The 21826-nt window shown below is 38.3% G+C and overlaps 1 protein-coding gene across 4 annotated transcripts in view; it reads left to right on the top strand.

The window, feature by feature from the left end:
- Nucleotides 1–21826, top strand: part of LOC128982785 (inositol polyphosphate 5-phosphatase K-like) — an 88285-nt gene that overhangs the window by 10304 nt on the left and 56155 nt on the right. For all 4 annotated transcript variants that reach the window (XM_054401785.1, XM_054401784.1, XM_054401787.1 and 1 more), the window contains exons 2-4: nucleotides 424–540; nucleotides 20588–20641; nucleotides 21366–21513. In XM_054401785.1, coding sequence (XP_054257760.1) covers nucleotides 424–540; nucleotides 20588–20641; nucleotides 21366–21513 — 319 coding nt within the window. The remainder of the gene's footprint in view (nucleotides 1–423; nucleotides 541–20587; nucleotides 20642–21365; nucleotides 21514–21826) is intronic.

The raw sequence follows: 21826 nt of genomic DNA, 5'->3' as shown, positions 1-21826 counted from the left end.
TACTCAAATATTTGCACTGAACTTAAATAGCTTTCCATGAATTTGCATTCAACCAAATTTTTACCAAGAAAGGTCAATTTTATGCCCCTCCAAAAGGCTCGAGTGAGCAGCTACATACGTCGCACAGCCCTCAGGCTGGCCCTGGCGATACCAAAGAGTATAGGATTATTGGAAAAAGCAGTGCCCCACTTAACCACTAACAATTAGGTGCTTGAAGTTTGGGATGATTTTATTTTGAATTTACCTTTTATAACTGCAGGTTTTTGCAATGTTTGGGGCTATAATTAATCACAAACCTTCCCGTGGTGAACTGCGAGAGATGCATATTAATATCCACTGAAAGCATAATAATAGGCTATTAAAATGTTCTAATAGGTTAATAGACATTTAATTTGATATTTTTACATAGTTATTGTGTTTCAGGTTATACATTATAACATGGAACCTGGCAGAACAAATGCCTCCAGCAGACTTAGACCTGAAAGAGTTGTTGAATTTGAATTCAGAAATGCATTCAAAACCAGATATTTATATAATTGGGTAAGCATTAAACTAGGTATGCGGCCTCAGGCTCGGCAATTTGGAGAAAACAACGATGTTAAGTAATCTTCTTTCTAAATACAATTTACTAGCAACAGAGCCAGTTGTGGTTAAATACAATGGTCTGTAGTAAAAAAATGGTTTTGAAATCCATACACCACTTTACTTACTAATATTAATGGTACAGATAAAGCACATAACATAAGAAAGACACTTTAATATCATTTTCCGCATCATTCAAAGTGTTTTCTGTTGTAAATGTACACGTCTAGGTCTCAATTATAACTAATTATGTCTAAAAAAATTAAATACTACCCAGATTGTTAACCCTCCGAGTGTTCCTATACTCAATTCCACGTTCACCGTGCAGTACGGAGCGCCCGTATGCCATGTATTTCAAATGGGAGTTTCCGCGCTACTAGCCGTCCTAAAAACATCAACACCCGTGAACCGCTACTGCACTACTCCATACCACTGCATAAACCCTTTTAATTTCGTCTAGGTTTTATTGATGATTTAGTAATTTATCACTTAATACCTCATTAACTTCAAAAAAGCCTATAATAATTTATGCACTAATCAAAACATCTTAGAAAACATTTTACAATGAAAAAAATCAAACTACTACGTATTTTAATTATTTTCACGCAATACCATATTTATATTTATGTTGATTAATAGATTTATTATTCATGTTTGGTCAAATTAACTCACCTTGATTGCCAACTGTGACTCATTGCAACGGAACCACTCCAGATTCTGCACTGACGATAGACGTCGAACTTTCGTCTCCTTCAGTAGACAAAGATCCAGAAAGATGAATAATTAGAGGCTCGACGTCATCTTGCAAACTGTCTATCTTCCACATATCATTTTCAATGTCTATTACATGTTTGCAATAGTTCTTCCATTGCTCATTTTTGACGGACTTAAATGCGTTGTCAATTAACGGCTCCATAAGCTTAACATCGTACGCTTTGTTGTTGGCTGCAACGTGTCTCTTTACTTGGCTCCAGACTAGTTCTATAGGATTTAACTCACAATGATAAGGAGGTAGTCTTACAATTTCGATATTATGAGTTTTCGCTATCTCATCGATGGCATGAAGGTCAAACAAATGCTTAATTTTTTGCACTTCAGCAAGCAGTTCTTTCTTTAAGCTGTCCTGTGGGAAGGTTACGTTTTTGTCTAGTAACCAATTCTTAATGTCTTCTTTTTTTGTTTTCGTGTTGGGTACTTTTTCCAATTTACGGCTGTGGTAAGACGCGTTATCTATAACAACGACGGTACCAGGGGGGACATTAGGAACCAATTGTTCCACAAACCTTTTTTCATAAGTGTCTGCATCCATTTCTGCGTGGAAATCGGCTGTTCCTTTTTTTGCTAAAAATACTAGCTGCGCTCCTTCAACAAACCCATTTTCTCCTCCTGCGTGTACAATGACAAAACGAGGTCCTCGTTGAGTAGGGTCTTTAAGCCCTGTCGTTAGCCCAGCTAAGAACGCATCCTTCGGTGTTTTTATAGTTTGATCTTTCCATATTTTAGATGTAGCTTGACCAACATTTACCCATGTTTCGTCCATAAAAACAATATTTCTCTTTTCCTTCCTAAACCGCCTCATTGATCGTAAATAAGAATGACGCCATACAATCAAATCGTCACGTTCTAAAAGTAAAGACTGTCTTTTACGCTTTTCGTAACAAAAGCCATTTTCTTTTAGCAGCCTCCACAACGTAGTTCTTTTGAACTCAGGAAGATCTGGATCATCGTTCAGTTTTTCCAAAACTGCAGTAAGTGTGGGAGGTGTATTGGTCGCAAAAAATGAATGGATTATCTTCCGAATACATCCAATAACAAACCCATCGTACTTACGTTTTCTGCTGGTTTTGTATTCCATCTTGCGTGGATTCTTTCTTGGCGTAACAATATTACCAACGGCTTCTTCTTTCCGGAATTTGTATATCGACCGCAAACTGGTTAACGTCGCTTCACTAGTTTTTTTTGTCCAAAACGACACATTTTGATCAGGGAAAGTGTTTTGGAAATATTTAAAAACATTCAAAACTGTTTTATGGTCACCACTTTTGATCGGTTTTCCAGCAGATCTCCCCGCCATTGCGAAAACGTCGATTTAACTATACAGCAACACTAATTTAAAAAATTCTACTACACTACACTAAGAATTCAAAAACAAATATTTTAAACGTTTGCACAATTCAGAGATAGTAACGAACTATATTTCACTAAATGTAAGACACTGAAATCTACACGTCCAAATCGACACACTTCTTCCGCTAAACTGATTTTATCCAGCTTTAAGTATACACAATGTAGCAGATGTATTATTTTATTGGTATAGGGCGAGCGTTTTATTGGTCATAAAAAGTAATTGCCCCTGGAATCATCAACGGATGTACGTAGTCTGTTAACTGATGCATTGCACCAGTTGTTTATTTTTTTTAAAACACAAGACATTGAATAAACTACGATTTATTTATCCACCACAGAATTTATATTTTTAAGTCATATTTCTTTGACAGAGGCTTATTAATAAAAGAAAGTAGTTGTAATTAAATTATTTTTTTGAATTATTTTTTAATTATTTTAGTAATATAATTAGGCTATACCCAATAACTTATTAATTTAATCGGCAACTTGTTCCAATTAATTCATGGCAAATTTTCCTTTTTTATAGAGTTCAAAGCTTAATTCCAATGTAAGATACTGACTGGGGTTAAACATTCAACTTAAACAAGCCTTAATATTTAATGGAAAAACATATAATTTTTATTAGTCCAAGTCAAATTACCAGTCTATCTTGATAAAACCCATAAAACACACAGAAATTAGAAAAATGAACTTGAGCGCCTTCACGAGAGACGCGAGGACTGTTGACGCATCCCGCATGACAGAAAACATGAATTTTACAGTAATGGTAGTAGCAAGGCTATCTCCATAAGACCTGTACTGCACGGTGAACGTGAAATTGAGTATAGTTTTGGCCTTAATGTTTGCCTATTTTTTGCGCATTTGCAAGGTTTTATTAAAACGGATCTGAGAAGCTTAAAAACAATGTTAATTATACTGTTCTATATACCATTTTGTTTGGAAAATCATGGGCTTCAATATTATACATAAAACATAAGGAACATTTGTTGTTAGGTAAAAAAAAAAAAATATTTTGGGAAAAAAAAATAAGTTTGCGCTCAATGAAATTGTGTAAATTATAGGCCTATAAATATTTGAAAATAGCCACTTTGTTATAAATTTTATGAGGATTACAAATATATAATAATATAAGGAAGTAGATTTGCAAATAAATAAGTTATGGGCAAAAAACAGATTTCAGTACATAGCGTTTAGCTAAGAATGCATAGCCTAACCATAGCTAGGAATCTGGCTGATAATTTACATCAATATCACTACCTACTTCTTCAGGATCATCAACCAGCCCTTCAAAATCACTTAAATCTTCTTATAATGCACCACGTATATCACTACTTTAGATTTTTAACACTAAAACAATGATAAACGTAATAAAACACATCAGTCATCGGTGCGAGGTTAACCAAGCTGTTTACAAATACGCACGTCAGCTGTCTGCTACAATTATGATCGGCTCGAGAAAAAAAAGCGCATAGAGACAGACCTCGGGAGAAATCTTATAATCTGCCAAATAAAACGATACCTAACTCAATCCAGTTCAATCCGATTTTGTCAGTCATAGAGCCTTCGCCGACAACAGTGTTTGTGAGTAGAAAAATCAACACAAAACACTACACAAAGTGTGTTATGTTTTCGACACATAACACTCGGAGGGTTAAACTTGGAAGATTAATAAAGGAAAGAACAGGACTGCAAATATTCTTAGTTATTTTACAATTCCAAATTTCTAATAGTGCTTTGAATCCCCCCTGCGGTTTCGGGGTTAGAATAGAACCGCAGCCTTCCCGGGCTTGTCGTAAGAGGCGACCAAAAGGGTGACCGACGCTCTCACTGGGAGTCCCTGGGAGTGCCCCTGTTGTGTTTGCAGGGGTGTTGTGCTCTGCACTGCCGATGGGTATTCTCAGTGAGTCGTGAGAAGCCAGTCACTTCGGTCCTTGGTTAGGGAGTGCGGCATGGATGTAGAGGTCGGGCTCTACATTGTGACGGGTGACCCCCGGCACGTCAGGTATCCGGTGCTGGGAAAACGGAGGTTGGGCCTCGGGGAACATGGTAGGGGCGCTGTCCCCGAGGGTATACCCGTTCCTGACTATTCCGGGCCGCCCCTTGCCGTACGATGCGCTGGTAAACACAAGATGGCTTTTAAAACAAATACCCTGAACACATCTTTGATAAGTAGCTCGGATGAGCAAGAAAAGAAGTCGGAAGTAGAGCGAGACCCTTTTGGGCGAAGCTCCAAGGTCCAGAGATCGCCAACATTGAAAGGGGTGAAGACGTCTCCACCACCTGCAACTTTCAGGTGTACAAAAGACTTGACTTTGGGATCTCCCTTGACAAGTGGAGAAGGAAACGGTGGACCACCCTCTAAGTCTGGTGAAGGGATGCCGGAGGAATCCCTAACAGCAGCGTTAGATTTGGAAGTGTCGGGAATGGTACTTCTGCGTCAGCAATATCTTGACGCAGAAAATGACATTGAAAACCGGCTTCGAAACATGGAGCAGACCATAAAGACAATGCTTGAAACCTTTAAGACGCAGAGAGGAGTTAACCAAGTGGTTAAAAATGGTATGGCTAAGCTCGAGGACGACCTTGGTTTTGTCTTCGCCTGCCGGCTGGTGAGCAAGGCGGCCATGGAAAGGATCGCCGAGAAGGTGGTGTCCCTACCTGACGACAATGCGCGACCTTCCAAGAAACGCAGGAGGCCTACATCAGAAAGCCCTCCAAAAAGAGAAGAGGTTGTTCAGACAGCAAAGCCTAAAGTTAAGGTCAAGGCGACCCAGACTTCTAGGTCCTTCTCTGACGTAGTTGCCGCTCCAGCGAAACCTCAACAGCCACAGCAACCTGCGACACCCATTGAGGGTAGCTCCCGAAAGGGGTCAGTCGTAGAAACACCATCTGGGACTGTGTGGGAAAAGCGCCTTACGAAAAAGGAGAAGAGGAAATTGAGGCACGCGGAAGTCGGCTCCAAGACATATGTGGCAGTGAGGGCGCAGTCGACCGGCGTGGCCCAAGCTGTGCCTGGCTTGGCACTCGCTTCTAAAAAGTCGCGGCCCAAAAAGCCCAGGACTGAGGCAATTTTGGTCAAGCCTTTGGAGGGAAGATCATTTGCCGAAGTCTTGGGTGTTATCAAGGCCAAGGCTAAGCCAGAGTAAACCGAAACGGTTGTACGGTCGATTAGACAAACCCGGGACGGGGACGTCCTCCTCGAACTGGGTAAGTCTAAAGATAAAGCCGCCTTTGCTGCCGAACTAAAGGCAGCTGTGGAAGCTCAGGGCACCGTTCGTGCTCTTGAACCCAAGACGTCCGTCGAGGTTAGGGCTATGGATTGTGTGTCAACGGAGGATGATGTCATTAATGCCCTAAAAAAAGCTGTCCCCGAGCTTGCCGGACAAACGGCTAGTCTGAGGGTGTGGCTCACGAAACCAAACCGGAGTCAACAGCGGATGGCGGTCGCCGAAATGGCAGACGCAAACGCCAGTAAGGTTTTGGCACTCCAGCATTTGAGGGTTGGATGGGTTAATTGCAGGTTGAGACGGAGGGTGGAAGTAACGAGGTGTTTTAAATGCCTTGATTTCGGCCATTCCTCCCGAAACTGCGAAGGGCCTGACCGAGGCAAGAACTGCCTTCGATGCGGGGAGGTGGGTCACACTCGTAGGGACTGTAAAGTCAAGACCTGTTTCCTCTGAAAGAATAAAGGCCTCAATGATAAAAACGCTAAACATATAGCTGGGTTTGGGCAGTGCAGTGCATTTAAAGGCGCACTACAACAAGCGAAAGCCCAACCACGAAGATAAGGATCCTCCAGTGCAATGTAGATCGATCCAGGACGGCTGACGCGCTTCTCAGTCAGCTTGCCCTCGAACACGGTGTTGACGCGCTCTTGGTCAGCGAACAGTACCAGTACCGGGACAGGGACCCATCTCTGTGGTTTCCCACACTTGGTACTGCTGCGTTCTGGGTTCGTAATACAGTTAAAGTGCAGGTGAGGAGTCACGCGAAGGGCCGAGGATTCGTTTGGGTCTGGTGTGGGGATGTCACTTACTTTAGTGTATACCTCACCCCCAACGAGGCTATCCGTGACTTTCGTGGAAAGATAGACCACCTGGAAGAGAGCGTGCGCGATACCGCCGGGCTTGTTGTCGTGGCGGGGGATTTCAATGCTAGGGCTGTCGAGTGGGGAATGACTCTCACTAAGTACATCCTGGACTTTGCTGCCAGGGCTGGACTTGTTGTCATAAACGAGGGCAACACGCCAACTTTCCAGCGTCCCGGAATGAGGGGAACGATCCCAGACATCACGCTTGCATCTGAGTCCCTCTTGCCGAGGATACGAGCCTGGAGAGTCCTAGAGGATTATACGGCCAGTGACCACCAGTACATCATTTTTGATGTCCTGGATAGTCATCAGAGACAAGCTACCGTGTCTCGGCAGGTGCCCGTTCGGTGGAACACCAAAAAGCTGGACGTGGCCAAATTCACTGAAGTCATACTACGGGGAGAGCCAGTGGTACCTGCTGCATCCGGCGTGGCTCACGCAGAGACATCAGTTACATCATTGATGAGGCTGATAGTCTCGGCCTGCGAAGAGTCAATGCCTTGCAGGAGATCCCGGTGCGATAAGCAACCTGTGTACTGGTGGACAACCGAGATCACAGAACTGCGACGGGCAGCATTGAGAGCCATACGTCTTGCTACCAGGGCCAGAGAACCTGAAGATAGATGTCTTAAGTCTGACGCTTACAAGGTGGCTAGGAAGTCTCTTCGCCGGGCCATTAACCGGAGCAAACGCAGTTGCTGGGAGAAATTAAGGGACGATGTCGATTCCGATCCGTGGGGCCTGGGTTACAAGATAGTAACCAAGAAGCTTGGCACCCGCTCTCCACCTTCCGTTATGGACGTGGCCTCTATGGAGAGGATCGTAAAGTCCCTTTTCCCGACTCACACACTGCGCCCATTGCGGGAGTTCGGAAGGGTGGACGACGTACCGCTGTTCAGTCTCGAGGAGTTGGAGGCGGCTGTTCTATCCCTGAAGAACAACAAGGCTCCTGCACCGGATGGGGTACCTGGTGAGGCCCTGAAGAAAGTCTTTTCAATAAATCCACAAATCCTTTTGAGCACGTACAATGCCTGTCTGGCCGAGGGCAAGTTTCCCTTCTGCTGGAAAACAGCTAGGCTTGTGCTCATGGGGAAGGGAAAAGGAAACCCAGACCTACCCTCCTCTTACAGACCTCTCTGTATGTTGGACACTGCTGGGAAAGTCTTGGAAAAGTTGATCCGTTCCCGACTGAATTCAGCCGTGGTTGCTGCAGGAAATCTATCCCCTCGTCAGTACGGCTTCAGGTAGGGACGGTCATCGGTTGACGCTTGTGAGGAGGTAAAGCGAGCCGTAATGAGAGCTGAGGAGTTTTAACAACTATTCCCGTCGGGTGGTGCTGCTTGTAACACTTGATGTGCGAAACGCATTTAATTCCGCGAGGTGGTGCGATATGCTGGACGCACTGGAGAACACTTTCCACGTCCCGGCATACCTCATGCGCATGATAGAGGACTAACTCCGGTACCGCCTCATCATTTACGACACTACAGAAGGCTCCAGGACGATGGATGTAACTTCTGGTGCTGCTCAAGGATCCATACTGGGCCCGGACCTCTGGAACGTCGCCTACGACAGCCTCTTGAGATCCGAGATGCCTGAGGAAACTGTCCTAGTTGGGTATGCAGATGACGTTGCGGCTTTAATAGCTGCACGTAGCATTGAGCTTGCCCAGCTGAAACTAAATCGAGTCATGCGAACCATTAACGCATGGATGGCAGAACATGGTCTCTCGCTCACTCTGAGCAAAACTGAGATTGTGATTCTGACTAAAAAGAGGATTGACACCATCGTGCCTTTGATGGTGGGGAACGTTGAAGTCCAAACCACTCGTGCCGCAAAGTACCTTGGGGTCGTGGTGGACAGCAAGCTCAGCTGGCGAGACCAGATCACCCGTACGGCGGACAAGGCTGCTAAAACGCTTTCTTCCCTTAGTCGGTTAATAGCCAATGTCGGAGGTCCGCGGTCCAGCCGCAGAAGGCTGTTGATGTCTGCGGTCCAGTCCGTGCTCCTGTACGGTGCGGAAGTCTGGGCAGACGCTCTCATTAAGGAGATATATAGGATGCGGCTCGCCCGAGTGCAGCGTCAGGCAGCACTAAGGGTAGCATCTGCCTAGGAAAGGCCCCGCCTAGAGGCTCAACAGTTCGTAGGACTGCTGTCGGTGGACACGGTCATACCGATGATGATGGAGGGTGAGGACAATTGGACCTGTGTGTCACTTTACATCCAGGGTGTTCTCCGCGCCAAGAAGCTTGACCTCGACCGGGATGCGGTGTAGGCCAAAAAAATAAATAATGCCAGAAACGGTGCGAGCCCTGTGGGCTTAGGTCACTTGTTGGCCTGACTTGAAGTAATGTGACAAACAATTCCAGGTCTGTGTCCAACAGAGTAGAGGGGGTTTTTTAGTGAGTAGTCTGTGATAAACTCAGGAGTCACACACTACAGGCTGGCTACCTGTGTGCGTAAAAGCATTTTCCCTCCTCACCCTAAAAAAAAAAAAAAAAAAATAGTGCTTTGAATGAAGAATTTGTTTGAATCAGCATTATCAGCATCTTCCAAGTTTAACAAACTGGGTAGTATTTGATTTTTTTAGACATAATTAGTTTAATTGAGACCTAGGCGTGTACATTTACATAAGAAAACACTGAATATGATTTAATAAAACATTAAAATACACTAATTTCACTACAGCTCTTTAACCAATAATAATACCAAAAAACATTAAATAAAACAATTGTAGCTAATTTTAAGGACTACAATGTGGTTTGTAATGAAACACATGTTGCCATTTGAAATTTTTGAGATAACAGCTTTTGAAACTGCAAAAAGTTAGAAAATGCGTAACATAAGTAAAAAGTTAGGAAAAGGGTTGAAACCAGAGATTTTTGAAAGCTCATTTAGCAATTAAAGTGTTATCAAAATTTGAACCCCTCACGAAATTCCACCTCTTTGCAGTGAAAAGTAGATAAAAGGTATATTTTTTATACCCCTGTAAATAGGGATGAAAATAATTTAAAACTTTTTCCACCAAAATAATCAGGACTCAAAAAACCTTTTAAATGAGGTATAACACGACCCCCCTTTACATTTTAAAATTTCCTTAAAACCACCCCCACCCCCCAATATCTACCCTTTGGGGTGCTTTTTTTGGGTTTGAAAATAATTTAGTTGAATTTCTTGGGGTCAAAATAGGGGGTTCCAGTTGCAATTAGGCCCTTAACGTGTAGATGTGCCTTTTGAGGGTCTCAAGTTGGTGAGTTGACCCATAAACCCTTGGCAAGCCCTCAAAGTACGATTTTGGCCTATTTAAATAACATGGGATTAAAATCAAAACAAAAGAAGGACCAGCTGCGATTAAATCTCAATAATTTTAATGTTAGAGAAATTCATAGGAACAGCTGAAAAAATATTTTAAAACTTTTATAAAGTATTTTTTTCAGGTATACCGAATGATTTGAACTACTTACTATATAAAATTACTTAGAGCAGTGATATTCCCCGATACTTTCCATTGAAAAATGCAGTGTACCGATGGGACACTGGTACAGCAGCTCGTCATTTTTAACAGTTTAATACTACTTATCAAAATATATGAAACCTAGGAACTTGAAACTTAGTACTAGGACTTAGGTTTGTTTTATGTTTTGATACACTAAAACAAATAAAACAATCGGGAAATTCACTCTACGTATGTTAAACAAGCAATTAGAAAGTGATATTTAAATTTAGGATAAATGAGTTTTTCAAGAATCAAGAATTTATTACAACAAATTACAAAAAAACATTTTGTATAGTTGAGGTCAATATGAAATGTCCAGTGGTTAGCATTAGGGCCTATAACATTCAATAACTAGGCTACTTTAAATAATTTAAACAACAAAGTAAGTTACACAGATTTAAGGCCTACATCAGTCAGAAACTAAAAACTAATATCAATGTCAGACATGAAAAATTCACTTAAACTATAAAAAGGGTGATTTAATAACCAGCAAAAAAGTTTACTTTTAAATAACTTAAGATCAACACAGTGTGCCTCAGCTGGCAAACGATTAAACATCTTTAACCCTATATAAGAAAAAGATTCTTGTGACTTTGTTAGCCTGACTAAAGGTAACTCTAAATTATTCCTATGTCTAGTAAAATAACTATGTGAATGTGATCTCAAGGCTACAGCATTAATATTAACTTTTACATAAACAAGACACACATAAATAAATAAATTAAAAACAGTGAGTATTTTTTCCTGAATAAACAAGGGTTTGCAATGGGTTCTGTACTTAGAAAAAGTAATGATTCTTAAAGCTTTCTTTTGTAGGAGCAAGATTCTGCTAACATCATGACCACAGCCCCACAGCAAAATACCGTAGCTTAAAATACTATTAAAGAAGGCAAAGTAGGCCATCCGTAGGTAGTGTCTAGGGATTATTTTTTTAAGCTTGCGGAGTAAGTAAATAACTCTTGAGAGCCTACTACAAACATGGTCAATGTGCACACTCCAGCCTAATTTAGAATCCAGGTATATACCCAATAATTTAACATTATCACAGAGTTGATGAAAGTTTAAATCATGGTTACTTAAACTAAATAAAATAGATTGAGTCTTACTATTATTCAATAGAAAACCGCTACTTTTGAACCAATCGTTACATTCAATGAGACAGTTGGACATATAAACATTAAGATTATCTAAACTGTGATTAGGTCTACTGCAGAAAAAAGTTGAATCATCAGCAAAAATTATAGAATTACAATTTACATTAACAGGCAAGTCATTAATTACAACTAAGAATAGAAATGGGCCAAGGACCGATCCCTGGGGCACGCCACTCTTCACTACCGACACCTCAGAGAGCTTATTGTTATACAAGACTTTCTGTGTGCAGTTGGCCAAATAGGTCCGAAAAAAGTTTAGCTCAACACCTCTTATGCCGTATTGTTCAAGTTTTGTGAGAAGGATGTCGTGCGGAACACAGTCGAAAGCCTTTGAAAGGTCACACATGGTGGTGAGTGTGCTTTCATGCTTTTCAAAACCATTTAAAGCAGCAACAACAAGGCTACCAACTGCGTCCACAGTTGACAGTCCCCCTTGAATTCAATATTTGATTGCCTTATGCTATTTCTAACAATCCTAATCAGTTTAATTACATTTTAACTTCTCTAATAAGGGCTCAATTTACACTAGTCTTTAGATATACGGGTTTAACTATCAGAACACTTATGTAACACCAACGCATTTTATGTTGTTCAAGATGACCATTGATGAAATGTGAAACTGATATTTTAACTGTTAATTTCCTACAAAAATAAATAAAATATAACAAAAAATCACAAGGTGGTAACACTTTCCCCGCCAAGTCAGCAATCCAAAAAAGATAATAAATCATTACTTTTTCCGCCAAGAAAAACAATGTAATGTATGTAAGTTTGGCAACTTGGCGGCAGACTTTTGCTCGATCACTTTAAAAAAATACCATAAAACTAGTTTCATTTAGCAAGTATCTCTCCCATTAGTACATTGCTAGGTGAGAGCTTATTTTACAAAATTTGACCTTATTTGTGCCACATTTCATAACCATCATAATAGTGATGGTTTTATATTAACTGATTACCTCAAAATTATTATACTTAGTTGGACTAATTAATTAGAGAAATTTATTTGTAAAATTATCCACGAACATAACTTTAATGAAAAAAAAACAAGCAAAAGTCTTCCGCCAAGTTGCCAAACTTACATACATTACATTGTTTTTCTTGGCGGAAAAAGTAATGATTTATTATCTTTTTTGGATTTCTGACTTGGCGGGGAAAGTGTTACCACCTTGTGGTTTTTTGTTATATATCCCATCTATATGGACCACAGCTGTCTCCAATTTTTCATTAAAAAAGAACGTAGTTCTGTGAGCCTGTCATAGAATGTGCTAGTGTCTAAAATTCTATTTTATACCTTATTTTTTGTTGCTGACCAGGTTGATGGGTCGTAACGTAACAGTTGCTAGCTCACCATAAGTCATTCCCTAAGTTTGACTTGGTAAAAAAGTTTGCGTATTTGACATAATTTTGTAATTTAGATCACCTGAAAGCACATAAAATACCGGGTATGTCAAATATCACTTGTAATAAATACATTTACACTTATACTTTTTACTCACATGACAGGCAAAGTCTACGGACAATGGAACACATTACACAATTACGTAGTCAGATTGATTAGAACATTACGTGTTTACACTGATATACTTCAGTGTACATTTAGAGGCAAAGTCAGCAAATAATTACAAACACGGCTGTGATTTATCTTACAATTCCGATTAAAAACTATTTTCAAACGTTTAGATTAGGCCTATTTACTTGTGGGAATCCACTAACATGCATTCAAATAACACAATAATAATAATGTTAAATATTTGAAATTCTGACTCTCACCGGTAATTCCATAAATCTATTCCTATCCTTTATGCAAAGAGTATAACAACATATCGTTTACGTCAATTTAAAATATTATTGAATGAAATAAAATCCAGACTCTGTTGCAAAACTTTCAAATACAAATTAACAACTTTTTTATTAACATTATGTTAGTATAAGTGTATATATATTATATAAGTGTTGTATGACATATTTTATGTGCTTTAATAACACGTACGATGCTGATCAGGAAGTTATTTAACCCTCCAACTGGCAGGGCGACTATAATAGTCACGTTTTGCAAGTCAGTGAATATAAATGAAAAAATACTAATTGCATTCATAATATATATATACAGGGTGTTGAAAATGTCTGGAACCAACATTATATCTGGTGAGTGGTTAAAGAAAAACAAATGATATTTTGTGTACGGATATACTATGGTTTTACCTATCTTTTGGTGCCTTATGAAAATTTTTACCACTTATAGGGAACGTCCTGTGGAGGATGCAGTAAAAAGTTTAAATGGAAGCCTATGGTAAATGATACATCATTTTAAAGGCCAATTTTTTTCTGAGTAAGGAGCCACAAATTTCATCTCAAAAGGACCACCCTAGCAAAAATGGCGACTGTTTGAAATTTAAATAACCACTTATAGGGAACGTTCTGTGGAGGATGCAGTAAAAAGTTTTCTTTGAAGCCTATGGTAAATGATACATCATTTTAAAGGCCATTTTTTTCTGAGTAAGGAGCCACAAGTTTCATCTCAAAAGGACCACCCTAGCGAAAATGGCGACTATTTGAAATTTAAAAATTCCGTTCCCTATAAGTGTTTTTTTAAATTTCAAACAGTCGCCATTTTTGCTAGGGTGGTCCTTTTGAGATGAAACTTGTGGCTCCTTACTCAGAAAAAAATGGCCTTTAAAATGATGTATCATTTACCATAGGCTTCCATTTAAACTTTTTACTGCATCCTCCACAGGACGTTCCCTATAAGTGGTAAAAATTTGCATAAGGCACCAAAAGATAGGTAAAACCATAGTATATCCGTACACAAAATATCATTTGTTTTTCTTTAACCACTCACCAGATATAATGTTGGTTCCAGACATTTTCAACACCCTGTATATATATTAGGGATGGACGAGATTGGATTTTTAGTTCGAGACGAGACAAGATTTTTATTTCTCATAAAATTTCGAGACGGGATTTCCCTTCTCATACACAACGGGAAATGCACGTTCAAAATTTTTACCTGATTTTGTAACATTGTTAGATGACTGTTTAAATACAAAAATAATGATAATAGGCAAGAATATTTACAATCTTTTATTAAAAAACAAAAGCATAACATTTTTTTATTAATCACGCCTAACTTATTAAAAATGCCTACGATTAGGAAACATAGTGATATCAGTTAGGATAGAGTTCAACTTATCCTAAAATAAAATAAATCATAAAATAAAAGCAATATTAATTTTTATAAAATAGTTACTTGTTTTGACTTTTTATATTAATAAAACATTCCTCACACTGCTTACACTTAACAACACTTCTCAAATGTTATTAAAGTAATATTATTAAAATAATTAAAGTAATATTTACATTTAACCCTAGGAGTGGCAGATCGACAGAAAATGTCGATTTCAAAATGTGCCGCTGGAGTGGCGGGCGACAGAATATGTCGATTTATGTAACGTTTTTTTCAGTTGCATGTTAAGCACATTTAAAGTTGGTGAAATGACATAACTCTTATACCAATGGAAAGATAAGATTCCGTAGTTTCATTTTATTATAAGAATGAACCTTATAACATAAATACATCGATCTTATAATGAGTTACATTTAAACGAATAATACGCGCGAACTCGCGAACGCCATGTTTTGTTGCGCAATCGTAAATGATGAGTCATTTCAAAAATAAATAGCAGACGTAATTTTTGTCTCAGACAAAAGCAAGTGGTACCACTGCAACAATCATGAAGAAATCTTTTATTCTGTATAAAGTATAACGTCATAATACATTCCAACAGCTGATGAACAATTTTTGTAAATAGCCTATTTTTACGTATTGTTCATGTGGCGGATCGACATAAAATGTCGATTTCTAAATTGCATATATATACAATGTGAAAAGTACAAAAACGTTGTTTTATATACGCTCTTGTAGACGAAGGACAGTAGAATTCAATGTTGTTAGGCTGGTCACACAAATAGAAACTTTTGAATTTTCAAAGCTAAAGGAACAGAACACTTGTCATCGTCTAACCTAAAATGGCGGCGTCGTCGTGAGTTTTTGTCCGATAACAAAGACGAAGTGTGGGTTTTATCCCTAATTTTACAGTGTAATGTTCGTTTTAGTTTTTTATTTTGTATTAGGCGAAATATTTATGCATTATTTTGCATAAATATTTATACATGTGTGATCCAAAATAGGATAAAAAGTTAGTGAAGTTTTGTGGGCTATAACAGCTGATTAGTTGTTTTGTTTACATTTTTGCTTTTGTGAAAACCAAATATTCTATTACTTTTCTTATTTAGTTATTCTTATATAGAATGATATTATTGGCTTCAAAAAATGTATGGTTTTATCATATTGATTTATTAGTAGAGGGCATTTGTGGATCTATCAACGTGTAGTTGAAGAAATTGACGTTTTCCAATTTTTCCGTATTATTGCTAGTAAATCTATAAAAATAATTCTTTTGTGTATATTATGATATGTCTATGTAGAGGAATAAATTTTGAACAAAATGCATATTTTGAATTGTGCAATAAAAAATTACGTTACATGTGACACGTGTTTGCTTTTGAAATAAAATTTGAAAAATTTATAAATTTTCTTTTTTTTACTTTTTTCTAAAAATCTACTTTTCTAAAATTGGTTTGTATTACCATTTTTGAATTCTACTGACTATTACGAACAAAATGAATATACGGTTCAATAGTTTATCTCTACATACTAATTTTATACAGATTTTTTAAGAACTCCCTTACAAATTCGCCAAAATGAGAGTGCCACTCCACAAAGCACATACTGAAAATCGGTCTCGCCACTCCTAGGGTTAAAGAATTAATTAAATAAGAACGCCTTCGCAAAGGAAACACAACTACAACACGCTCCTGTATTGCGGGTATTGCATTGACTTTCTGCAGGCGTTTTTAATTTTTTTTTTTTTTTTTTTTTTTATTTTTTTTTTTTTTTATTCTTGTCTCGATAAAAATCTTGGCCAAAAAGAAATCTCGTCTCGTGTAACGAGATTTAAAATTTCCTGAAAATTTCCCGAAATTTTGAGACTTGACCATCCCTAATATATATATATGTATATACAGTGGAACTTGGATAATTCGAACCTCAAGGGACCAGCTAAAAACTTCGAATTATCCAAAAATTCGAATTAAATAAGTTCTTATAACCAGGGCCGTAAACAATAAAAACACGTTTTAAATTCAAACTATTAACTTTATTGATACTATTTGAACATTAATTTATTGAATAATGCCTATTACAGTAATAGTATACAATAAAAATAACTTGCAATCGCTCAAACGACAACGAAATTATGTACAAAACTAAAATTAACTAACCTTAAAATGTCCTCAGCAATAGCTGAACTGCACGCAAACTTCACACGATTACCAATAGTCCAAAGCAAAATATTAAGCAAAATAGGCCCTATACAGGACAACAGGACAGAAATAGAAAAATATCGGCCAAAGAGAACTAAAAGTTTGGAGACCGTATTGACTGATTGTTAAACAAAAAACATATCAAATCTAATTTATTGTTTTACAAAAAAAGAAGAGATTTTGGCTTGTTTCTTTGAGTTTAATCTCTCGGCCATGATAAATGATTCTAAAACATCTAATGATTTAAACTGTACATCACCGACATCATTTCTGCTCTCCACAAATCGCCGAATTTCTCTCAGGTAGGTCATGGCGTCGGCTGCATTCGGTACTGGCGTTTCTTCTTCATCGGCCGGTGACCCGACGATCTCGTCCCCCGATCCATCGTCATTTTGTTCCTCGGTGTCGAGGACTTCTGCTACGATGTCGGCGTCAGTTAATTCACCGCACACAGCGACATTTTCGTCTACATTAAGAAAGTCCTCGTACAAGATGGTTTGATTGGGTGCCACATCCTCCCAGCCGTCGATTGGTAGAGTTTCGTCCGTTACAGTTTCTTCGGCGCTTTCTTCGTCGGTTTTAACAAAACCTGCCTTTTTGAAGCAGTTTTTTATTGTTTCCGGCTTCACTTTGTCCCACGCTTGTTTGCACATTCGCGATGCTTCTAAAATGTCCAGCTTTATTTTGAGGGCGTTTCCTTCCCCGGACAGGATATTCTCGACCAACAAACCCCTGTAAAAGTGTTTCAAGTTTTTTATGATCCCTTGATCCATGGGCTGGACAACAGAGGTCATGTTGGCTGGGAAAAAAACCACTTTGACATTTTCCATGACAGGTATGGTGTTGTGTGCCGTGCAATTGTCAATGAAAAGGAGAACCTGTCGATTTTCTTTAACAAACTGTTTGTCCAACTTCATTAGCCACTTCGCAAAAAGGTCACTTGTCATCCAAGCCTTAGAACTGCTTACATATTCTACTGGCTTAGACTTGACATTTTTAAAGCAACGAGGATTGGCCGATTTTCCAATCATCAACAAAGGCAGCTTTTGCGAACCATCCATATTAGCACCAACCAATAGCGTGATTCTCTCCTTGCTTAATTTCCCCCCGTGGCACTTTTCGTCCTTAAATGCAAGTGTTTTATCGGGCGTGCATTTGAAAAAAAGACCGGTTTCGTCAACGTTAAAAATATTTCTCGGGTCTCTGTCCTGGATCATCTCTTCCAGATCGTTCTTCCACTGATTAGCTTCCTGCAGGTTCACCGCCCCACTTTCACCACACACTGCCTTAAACAAAATTTTATTGCGCTCCTTAAAACCATCCAGCCACCCAGTGCTAGCTTTAAAGTTTTGCTTCCCTAATTCTTTAGCAAATTGCTCAGCCTTGATTCTAATCAAAGGACCGCTCACAGGAACTTTCTTGTCTCTGGTCTGCTTGAACCATTTAAGCACACAATTGTCGACATCCGGATTTCCTGGCTCTCGCGATCGTTTCCTGTCTTTATCAAATTCCTCTGCACTGCTGAGAATTTTATGTTTATTTTTTAAGTAAGTTGATAAGGTGTTGGGTGGAATTCCAAAGTCTTTCGCGATTTCAGATTTTTTCTTGACTCCTTTTTCCACTTCTTTGATCACAGCGACTTTTTCAGCTAATGTCAAAGTTTTATAAGACCCTGGTTTTTTCGATGAGGTTGATGCCATGATCACTACACAGTTACACTCACTAAAAGTTAATGTATACAGTAGTGCAGTACGGTACGTTAAAACTACAGTACTGTACACGTAATCACTTGAAACTAAAAGTCTAAGACAACAGCAAAACTACGTTAGGTAACGGCCTTCACGCAAACCGATACAGACCACGCACAATGCGACACTGAAAAGAGGTCAGTGGTGGTGGGTGGGAGAGGAGAAAGGGGAAGGGAGTGTAGGGTACAATGACCTGTAGGGCGGTGGCGGGAGGGGAGGTATGAGTCATCAGACTAAACGCAGGCGCGCGAGGGCTGGCACTTGTTCTAACGCAAACATTTAGTCAAATGTGGCTTGGAATATGTTTTTTATTTATTATTTTTGAATATATTTAGAGTAATAATTTAATGATTTGGCACTTAAAAATTCGAATTATCCAAAATAAAATTCGAATTATCCACGTTATTTTAGCATTGTTTTAATACAAAATGCTAGGGACCACGGGAAAAATTCGAATTAAAGAAGATTTCGAATTAAAGAAGTTCGAATTATCCAGGTTCCACTGTATATAGATCTTGCTATAGTGTTTGACTCTATTGATAGGAAAATTCTTTTAAAAAAGTTTGAATATTTGGAAGTATGGGGTTTAGCCCTGACATGGTTTAAAAGTTATTTTAAGCAATAGGACTCAAGAAGTATCAATTAATAACACAATTAGTGATCAAATGAATGTAGATTTTGGAATTATTCAAGGTTCTACAATGGGGTCTTTACTATTTTTAATTTACATAAATAACATTGATAAAATTGATATTTTTGGAAAAATATTCTTGTTTGCAGATGACACAGCGGTAATCTTTAGGGTACGTACTTGCGAAGAGGGTTTTAATTACATCATCAGAATTACAAATTTTAAAAACATGGTTCTAAGAAAAAATTTTAACAATGAATGTCAGTAAAACAAAATGTTCTCCTATCGCACTTCGTCCCGCTAGAAGGCCTCCCGCCTAACTCAGACTAACCTTGCACTCATGTGGCACCGCAGGCAGCGATTGCAACCGCCAAATTATTGAGACTGTGTCGCATTATAATGGATTCTACATTGAAATGGGAAAGCCATATACATTTTTTTAAACAAAGCTTAGAAAAATGATTTATGTTTTTTACCAATTAGGTAAAATTTTACGACATGAAGAAATTAAAAGAATTTATTACGCATACGTTCAATCTCATCTGCAGTATGGTTTAATAGCTTGGGGAGGTGCTTTTTCATCAGTAGTTGAACCTTTTTTTCGTGATTCAAAAATCAATAATTAGAGCTGCCTTAAGAAAACCGAAACGTTATTCAAATGCAGCTATATGTTAATGTTAAAGATTTATTAGCTTATTTATACATTCATTTAGACCTTATCGCCTCGCCCGTAGTTCATAACTATCATACCAGAAACTCTGTGATGATAGGATTACGGGTTCCAAGAGTTCTCAAATCAATTAATTTAACAGATTGCTAATTGGTTGTTGCGTAATATTCCTCCAGAAATTAGGGACCTTGCGAGTGCCACTGAGTGTATATAAGAGGGTTATCGCTAACTGGCTGATGGAGATAGGCCTTGACAATACAGAGTCGCTTATCAGCCCAGAATATCTCGTTTAGACCTAACCAACCGATAACTGGACTATCTATTGTACCTTCTACAGCACTCTTACTTGACGTAATCCACGCCTCAGTAAAATTGGAAATTGAAGGAAAAAAGTTAAAGTGTATTGTAATGCAAGCAATGAGCTAGGTTATTATAATTGTATGGTAAATTAATTTTTATACTTATTTAACCAAGTTATTGTTAGATTTTTTTATGTGTAGGCCTATTAATTAAGTGAATTGCAAAGAATTTTTATTTTGATCAAGCAGCCAAATAAGGACTCAATCACGCACAGGTCACTGTGACCCATGTGATATTTTTATTTCTTAGGTACATGTATTGCTGCCAAATAATTTGTTGTACTTAATTTTTTTGTGTCTATGGTTTTGTTGAGTTGCCAGTCTTTAACAATGATATTATTGTTCCAGTTTCCAAGAGGCCAAAGTTGATCTTTTAACAGGAAAGTGGGGTACAGCTTTCAAGTAAGTTGTAATGGCTTTCATTATTTTTATAGGCCATTTGCACCTTAAACTTACATTTAACTGTGTATGAAGATAGTGACCCAACCTCCCTAAAGCCGGGTTTTCCTAGGCGCGGAAGTGGAGAGCGGAGAGAGGAACGCGGAGAGTGGACTCCACTTGTCTTAGGTAATTTAATGTTACTGTTTTCCTAGAAGCGGAGCGGAATGCCATGTTAATCTCTATTCCGCTCTCCGCTTCTGCGCCTAGGAAAACCCAGCTTAAAACGTATTCCTCTTTATCATTAGCACTTATCATACATTGGATTTTGTGGATGGTTAATTGGAGGAATACTGTTTTCTGGTATATTGTGTGAAGCTTATGGACAAAATTTATTAAAATAAAAATGTTATATAAAAATATTTATTTTTACAACAGAGACAATTTGCAATGGTTTTTATCAAATAAAAAATCAAAACCCTGATTTAGTCACCAAGCCTATATGATATCAATCTGTTTTAGAAAGCTCATTGTTAAAAGCTGAAAGTTAAACATCAACTGAGTTATTTGAGAGACTCAAACAAAGTTTATGAGTACGGTAATATGAGACATTGAATAATCCTAATTTTGAAGTACTTAAAAGTGTAGCCAACTAAGCCTTGAGGAAATGATAACTAAATGTGAATGTAGTAAGGAAGTGTGTTGATGCATTTTAAATAGTTTTTATCACCATGACAATCATTTACAGGAATGTACTGAAGGAACATAACTATGTGGAAGTGAACTGTGTTCGTCTGCTGGGCATTGTAACGTATGTGTTGGCTCAAGAGAAACACATCACCAAGATACGTAACATGGAGACTGGTACTACAGCAACAGGTCTACTCGGTATTATTGTAAGTAGGCCCTACCAATACAGTGTTTATTGTGTACTAGCTGTTTGCCCGTTCTACGTACGGGAATCTTGGAGTAAGTTGAAACCTTATATTCAGAACAGGAGTTGGTTTGCATATTTAGTGTGCATTTTTCCAGATATGCTGGCAAAACTATTACTGTATAGGAATGCATATAAACCTTCGCAAATACAATAGCTGACAGTTTTAAAGCCAAAGCGAATGCTTCGCAATTAGATGTCACCCGATCGTGTTAGTCCATATTTTATATCTACATAATGATAAAAGGAATTGATTTATATATATGAGGCATAGC

This window comes from Macrosteles quadrilineatus, unplaced genomic scaffold (assembly GCF_028750875.1).
Source record: "Macrosteles quadrilineatus isolate MER2022 unplaced genomic scaffold, UCM_ALF_1.0 Scaffold_1__1_contigs__length_201487025, whole genome shotgun sequence".
NCBI classification, from domain to species: Eukaryota; Metazoa; Arthropoda; class Insecta; order Hemiptera; family Cicadellidae; genus Macrosteles; species Macrosteles quadrilineatus.
The sequence above is the reverse complement of the archived record's forward strand: the minus strand, read 5'-3'. Positions and strand labels throughout refer to the sequence as shown.